This window comes from Pseudocercospora fijiensis (assembly GCF_000340215.1).
Source record: "Pseudocercospora fijiensis CIRAD86 unplaced genomic scaffold MYCFIscaffold_1, whole genome shotgun sequence".
Lineage (NCBI taxonomy): Eukaryota > Fungi > Ascomycota > Dothideomycetes > Mycosphaerellales > Mycosphaerellaceae > Pseudocercospora > Pseudocercospora fijiensis.
Window position 1 is genome coordinate 9,674,105 of NW_006921532.1, and position 7,629 is coordinate 9,681,733.

At 51.8% G+C, this 7,629-nt stretch overlaps 2 protein-coding genes across 2 annotated transcripts; one reads left to right on the forward strand and one right to left on the reverse strand.

Moving 5' to 3' along the window:
- Positions 1-553: 553 nt before the first annotated feature.
- MYCFIDRAFT_160506 (uncharacterized protein) lies at positions 554-2,268 on the forward strand (the record flags this gene model as incomplete). Its single annotated transcript, XM_007923808.1, has 3 exons — positions 554-863; positions 924-1,378; positions 1,434-2,268. Coding segments are annotated over exons 1-3 (1,377 nt in total), but the record flags the coding sequence as incomplete, so codon positions are not given.
- A 2,958-nt stretch (positions 2,269-5,226) lies between these two features.
- On the reverse strand, positions 5,227-6,804 carry MYCFIDRAFT_129774 (uncharacterized protein; the record flags this gene model as incomplete). Its single annotated transcript, XM_007923809.1, has 3 exons — positions 5,227-5,350; positions 5,402-5,451; positions 5,512-6,804. Coding segments are annotated over 3 exons (1,467 nt in total), but the record flags the coding sequence as incomplete, so codon positions are not given.
- Positions 6,805-7,629: the final 825 nt, after the last annotated feature.

Consider the following 7,629-nt stretch of genomic DNA (forward strand, 5'->3'; position numbering starts at 1 on the left):
TCTCCTGTAGTCAGGCGGGCATCTTGGAAACATCGTCTCTGGCCTGGGTGTGCTCATCAGGACAGTGGCTGCGAGCCTAAGCAGTTCTTAGTCAAACGCCGTCGACCGTCGCCAAGCTAAGCTTCCCAAAATGGATCCAGCGTGCACGGGCGCTGTCCGTTGGCGAGGACCGACATGCCAGAGTGCTCGTCGCCCAATTGGTCCACGGCCTCACACAGATATCTGACAGTACTGTACGTCTGCAGTGTTGCTCTGGCCCATGGCCTGCCCTGCCCTGCCCTGCCCTGCCCTGCCCGGTCCACTGATGTACCCCAGCACCTCGTCTGCATCTTACGCATCCACCCTCGTTCAATCCACATTCTCCATCTGCCTGCGTCAAACACCTTGCGGCGGCGTCACTACCTGCTTACTGCTGCACTGACCCCCCATCCGCCACTTGGACGGTGGTCCTTCACTTGTCGCTGGATGATGCATTTGCAGTAATCCCGTCGCTCTCAAGAACCCGCGTTGCATTGGAAATGGGATACACGGCAATGGATATACCGCCTCACCTCTTGGACGCCGTACAAGCAAACGATGCATCTTCACAACCACATCTCGATACCGACGGCTCCACGTCGCCGCAGAAGTCCCCTCTGACTCCCATCTTCCACGACAGTCTTTACCACCCGCACTCTTCGGCAGAGGACTTGTCGACCACGAGCGATTCTGGAAATGAACGCGACTATCAAACCGACTTCACCACACCGGAATCATCCGAGTCGTGCGCCGACGACATGCAGCCCGACGATGTTGAGGACTTCAGAGATCGCGAATATCCACAGCTGAAAGGCAAGACGTACTTGGATCACGGAGGCACAACAGTATGTCGAGTCTTCCGAATTCGCCTGTTGCATCTTGACCTCCCGCTAACCTTCCGGCAGCTCTACGCAAAGTCCTTGGTCGAAGAATTCTCCGCCGATCTGATATCGAACCTCTATGGCAATCCTCATTCGGCATCTACACCTTCTGCCATCGCTGGTCACCGCGTCGACACCGTTCGGGAACGTGCACTACGTTTCTTCAACGCCGATCCCGAGGACTTCGATCTTGTGTTCGTCGCCAATGCTACGGCAGCGATAAAGCTCGTGATCGATTGCTTCAAAGACCACGCTTCCGCGTCCAACACTCCAGTGTGGTACGGGTACCACCGCGATGCACACACGTCGCTAGTGGGAGTACGAGAGTCGACCAAGATGCATCGCTGTTTCACCAGCGACGAGGAAGTGGACATTTGGATTAACAGTGGCGGCTTAGGAGGTCCTCGGGCGAGACAGCTGGGTTTGTTTGCATACCCGGGACAGTCGAACATGACTGGAAGGCGACTTCCTTTGAGCTGGTGCGTTCATATGCGGTATGTCTCACATCGCAAGCCACTGCTAACTGTTACACAGGCCCGGACGCATCCGCAAATCGTTCCACAAGGCCGCAACCTACACACTCCTGGACGCTGCGGCGCTCGCCAGTACTGCACCGCTCGACTTGACTGACCCTGCGACAGCACCTGACTTCGTCGCCCTCTCCTTCTACAAGATTTTTGGATTTCCCAATATTGGCGCCCTCATCGTGCGCAAGGATTCCGCTCATGTGCTCGAAAGCCGAAGATACTTCGGCGGTGGCACAGTCGAGATGGTGGTGTCCATTAACGACACATGGCACGCTAAGAAGGACACATCGATACACGACAGATTAGAGGATGGAACCCTGCCATTTCATTCGATTTTTGCTCTCGACCACGCCATGAACGTTCACGAACGACTATACGGACCCAACCCGATGAAATTCATTTCTCATCATACCGCTCAACTCGGACGACGATTATTCGAAGGCCTTTCCGCGCTCAAGCACGCAAACGGATTACCTCTCGCTCGCATCTACAAGGACGACAACGCCATATATGGCGATCCTTCCGTGCAAGGTGCCACCATTGCGTTCAACGTGCAAAGGGCCGATGGTAACCTGGTCGGCTTTGAAGATGTCGAGGAAGCCGCCGATGAGAGGAACATATTCGTGCGGAGCGGCTCCTTGTGCAATCCTGGTGGCGTTGCAACGTACCTCCACTGGTCATCGACAGAGATGAAGGCGGCATTCGCTGCAGGCCATAGGTGTACCAACCCAACACAGATTATGCTGGGCAAGCCTACTGGTGTGGTGCGAGTCAGCCTGGGTGCCATGAGCACTGCCTCTGATGTCAATATTCTTCTGAGATTCCTGGAGGAAGTCTACGTGTCGACCGAACAGGCCGAAAGCATTAGCGCAACAGCAAATCCTTCCTTGACCGGAGTGGAGCCCTCGTATCTTGACGCGTCACGTCGACCGCCACCATTATTACCTACACTCGATACATCGCCAAGCCTCGACAGATCCAACACAACACCCAGCACAGCAGCGAGCAGCAGCGCTGACGACATCAAGACGTGGGAAGCCGGCCACTACGCGTTACCAACATCGACGTCACGGCCTCCTTTCGTCCCAGCAGACTACGTGAAAATGCGCAAACCTTGGGAGGAAGAAATGCGCAAGCACACAGCAAACTACGCCATGGAGATCAAAGTACGCGAGCTTGAAGACTCAAGCATGTTCTCCCGCAACAACGGCACGCCTAGTGTCAAAGCACGAAAGTTCGGTCGAAGCGTGGTCAACCTGCTTCGAACGAAGAGCCATGTCCCATCGACAGATCAAAGGTACGGATGAGCACTGAACATTAGCATCACTTGTCGTTGTTGTTGTTCTTCTTCTATCACTGCTCTGGAGATGTTCTGGACCTGACAGTGCGTTCTTCTCAACAGACCTCCTTTGCCTCCAGCTTCTCCACTGCCTCCGGAACCACATCGCCACAATCACGTCGGCGCCGGAATACGATCACGACGCCATAGCCAGGAACGACAAATCCAGAATGTCGTCCAGGCACTGGGAATGTGAAAAATCTTCATCCCTCACCATCAGATGACTAGACCAGGAACATCTTTTTTACTCGGCTTTGACGTTTGGGATTTACTGGACTCGTTTGTTTTTATGCTAGCATGGCGCTACGGCGGCGATTACGGTTCTGATGAGAAGAAGTCTCAGATATTTCTGCTCGGATCTCGTCTTTTATTTACTTGCTATTTTGTGATTTTGGTTGGGACTGATTTGATGATACCAGTGGTTTGGTTTTGGGAAAGCGCCGGGAGGGAGCGAACTCGGGCCAAAGAGGAGACAGATCTTTTACTACCAGTATTGTTTGATGGTACCACCACTACTACTATTATTATTCACTGTTGTTTATACAGGGGGGCAAGAAGAATTGGGTAGGACAAAGACGACGACGACGACACGCCCACACTACAGTCGATGTCCACCAGAAAGGGATAATTGCGCATGGCACGCGTCGATGTGGTTGTACATACAATATGTTTGCTAGGTTCATGAGAGAACGAACGACAAGAACGAAGAAAGAAAAGTCGAAGAAGTAATCTTACTGATGTTTCATCATACCTTTCCTTTCCTCCCCATCCCAGTGCCTGTCACTCAGCCTCCCTCTCGACACTTGCCGCTTGCCGCTTCAGCACGCGCCATCCATCCTCTCATGTTTCAGCCGATTGAGCTGTCAACGCAGCTTGCCGTCTGCACGTATGCGCCGCTTCGACAGCCGTGGCTTCGACGATGACCTCGGTGTGTTGTACAAGGAGGTGAGGTTTATCGGAAGGCGGCCACGAGGTTTGTCATTCATCCATCGACAGACTGACTGACCGATGACAGACTGTCTTTTACTGCTGCTGCAAGTTTCCATTTTGGTTCTGCGCCACCTTTTCTGCACGTCGCCGTTGACAGCTCATTATTACAGTAAGTGTATGTAGGCAGCCCTTTCGATATTTCTTTTCTTGATCCTTGTAATCCACAACGCTTTCTTTCCACGCCGTCTTGATGATGGGAAATTTTATCGGTTGCTGGGAAGGCCAAGCCAAGCCAAGCCAAGCACAGATTTACATACATATGGAGTACATGGGGCATCTTGGGTGCCGAGAGATTTTTTTGATGTGCTGTTTCGCATGCGTCTGCATTAGTCGGTGGATCACTTGTTTTTCACGTCCGCTAGTTAGTATGTCACACAACAAGCGAGGCCGAAGCCAGGGATTGTTTCTATGTACCTTTGCCGTTGGTTATCCTTGTTAGAACTAGTTGAACATCCCCACAAACAAATCGAATGATTCTCCGAGATCCGCGAGCCTGGATTTTGTGCGAGGTTTGCAAACTATCTCCCAAGATCCCTGCACGTTTGCGCCACGATCCACTTGGCAAGGACAAGGACAAGATCGCTCATCAAGATCTCGGATAATCATAATACAACGGATAGTGGTAGATGTGCGAGCAATCTTTATGTTTGTCGATCGCGAGTAATGTTTTTTTTTTTCAATTTCAGTTTCCTTTCCGTTTCAGATCGTATTCCTTCAAATTAGGCAAGTCCCAAGAAAGCCAGGCGCTACCGACCAAGAGTCCACATGAGGAATGCTGAAACACAAGTCTATCTACTGTTGTCCAAGTTTGTACGAAGTAGTCCGTTGGTGTCCGAGATGGGATGTGTCGCTAAAGAACCTCGACCGATCGTTCGTCACCTTTTGGCTTCATGTAAGGGTTGGGCCAGGGACAGCGGGCTTTCCAGGATGACCTGGCCGAGATGTCGCGACCCACCAAAGCGAGAATGGAGATGCTCGTTCGGTGGGAAATATGCTTGCGATGTGATGATCGTAGCTGACTGGCATAGTAGTGCCTATCGATATTATCGGCGTTCAGTCCTGGAATGACTTCGAGTCACAAAGGTGTATCCGAGTTGCATGAACGGGGTTTTATTATATCAAGATCCGCAAAATCGAAAGCCTCAATGTCGTGTTTCTGTAGCTACTGACTAATGCTCTGTAGGCTTCGGGCCATGAGTCGTAGCAGAGAGATCTATTTCTTCATTTGTATACATTAGCCGCTCCCTTCGAATACACGCTAGGTGGAGCTGTTCGAATTAAAGTATGCGAGAGGTCTGCGTTGATAAAGCAGCAGTACTTCTTGCATCATGTTCATGCTGCGTGTAACACCTATCTGTCGTGAGGGCCAGTCATTTAGAGACTTTCAATGTATTCTGCTGTCAGCATTCCTGGATGAACAACAATCCCTATGGGCGACGTCAGACCGATTGCATGGCTCGTTGCCCTTCATTCACTTACCCTCTGTTTGCGCGTCGACAGTCCCGTCGTAGTCATGTCCATTCGTTGGGTGAAGAACAGTGTAATTGGCAAAGCACGCGAATTGGTAGTTCGCGAGCTTCATATTCTCGTACTGGCTTGCGACGAACTTGTCCATCGGGCAAAGTCCGTCACTTCTTCCAGCGCACTGCCCTCCTCGAATGGTCTCGAGGGGAACAATCCCGCTGTTGAGGCGCATCTGCAACTCGTTAGCACATCTACTCTTTTGTGCCCGCTCCAACACATAGTCCAGACTCACCCTGATGAACTTGTAGGTGGCATTGGTTGCCGAGTAACCATACTGGCCAGGGGTGTACGAAACTCGGTGGTCATGTTGAACCACAGGATTCGAATCTGCGCAACCAATCACCTCTGTCACTAGACGTGCTCCGAAAGGCGTCAGGTGGGACAGAACAAAGTGACGGTCCGGCTTGGGAGGATATTGCTCAAGGCTGGGAGGGTCTCTGAAGTAATCAACGGACATCGAAGTCAGAAGCGAGATGATGATATCGTCGTGTGAAAAGTCCGCGTAGAATGGCCGTCCAAGCGGGAAATCTCGTTCGTTGTTCGTTATCGTGCTGTTGACGCTGGAGTTGCTGCTCGTAATGTATTGCTTTGTGAGACGCGCAAGCAGTTCTTGCTGATACCCGAGGCCTTGAGCACGTCCAGTAGGGTTTCCCCAGGCATAGTCATAGTAGTACTCAATGTCGAGCGTCTGCTCAAAGCCTGCCCATTCGTCCTCGGTGAACAATTTACAGAAATCACTTTGGCCTATGTAGGCATTTTCGTAAGCGCAGATGGACTGCATAGCATATGTGTCGTTGACATTGAGTGGAAAGCTTTCTGGTACGTATCGTTGGAGGCGTGCTGTGGCGTGCTTGAGATATTTTGGCACATATTGAAGGAGCAGGTCGTAGTCTCCCTCATAGGCAACGTCATCGAGCAAGTCAGCAAAGCAAGAGTCGTAGCTCGCAAGGGTGTTGTTCTCAGTGCCGCCCTCAGGAATGATCACAACGTCAAACAGTGAGGCATTTGTGAAGGCCTCGAGCGAAGGATCTTGACTAGGGTAGAAAGAAGGGCCAAAGAATCCGAGAGCCCAGTTGATCTGCGAGTTCTCGATACGACTCTGACCAGTTGTTCGAAGAACAGGCTTAGTTCGAGCTGTGCCATTTGTGTAGGAGGCATTGTATTGCAGCTGGCCAACCGTAGCATTGTACAGAATCCGACCATATCGGTTCCAGAACTGAAGACCTGAGGCAAACTCGGTACTGGCGCCAATGCCCGTCAAAAACGACTCGCCAATCGGATAGGTGTAGGTGTTCAAGAATGCTAGCGGTCCACTGAACTTGGCACCTGCGTGAGCCTGGGTGAAGTTATGAACTTTCTGGGCAAAGCGCTCGTCGTTGACGCCATCATCAAAGTAGCTAGTTGGAAATCGCTGGGCATGTCTTTGCAGAGTATGGGCCTGTTCTATCTGGCAGTGGTCTGGTAGTCCTACATCTTTGACACCAAACCCGCGATCGTCATTGTCCTTGTAGGGAGATAATTGGCCTAATGGCCGTCAGCATCTGGGCCTCACTGCGCTCCGCTTTCGAGTGCCAATGCCATACCCCAGGTCCCGTTCTCTCGTCCAAATATCGTGGCCCACTTTTTCTGAATATCTCTGCGCTTGCTTGAGATCTAGTAGGACACAGACCACAACCTCTGCACAGACAGATTTTGTATGTAAAGCCACGACATAGCCAGATATCCTGCACATCGCATTGTCCGTGCTCTAATGTGCGAGATATCATGGACGTGCACGCTCTTAGCCAACCGGATAGCCTGCAGTTCTCGGCTATTCACAGGTGGGCCACGATATTATGCTAAAACAGAACACACACCCATATATCGTGTAGTGTGGAGTCCTTTGCCAGGTCTCAGAAAGTCAAAAATTTCACGACATTTTGACGAGAGAACGGGACCCCAATACTGCCGAATGTCAGCGGGGGGTATGGTGTGTCGACGGCGCGGGATGTCTTACTTGCGAGATCTTTGTTATATCGACCAGCAACGACGAGCTGTCAGCAGTAGCAGACGCCGACGCCGACGCCAATGCCACGAGGGCTGTCAATGCCGCAGGACCAAGCATTGTGGTATGTGAGTTCCTGCAATCACGAGCGGGCTTGGCTCTTGTTAAGTTGTTCACATCATTACGGCGTTTGGCCGGCGGAATTGCCCATGGCCAGGACAGACTCCGGAGCCCGCAGGATGGGGGATGGGGGATGGGGGTGCAGATCAGGTATCCAGGGTTCCGTCACACACTCCTCCCCGCTGTTCGCGGGGTTTCTAGCCATACGTAAAATCGCCTTTTCCTAGTAGGCCACACGTAAAATTC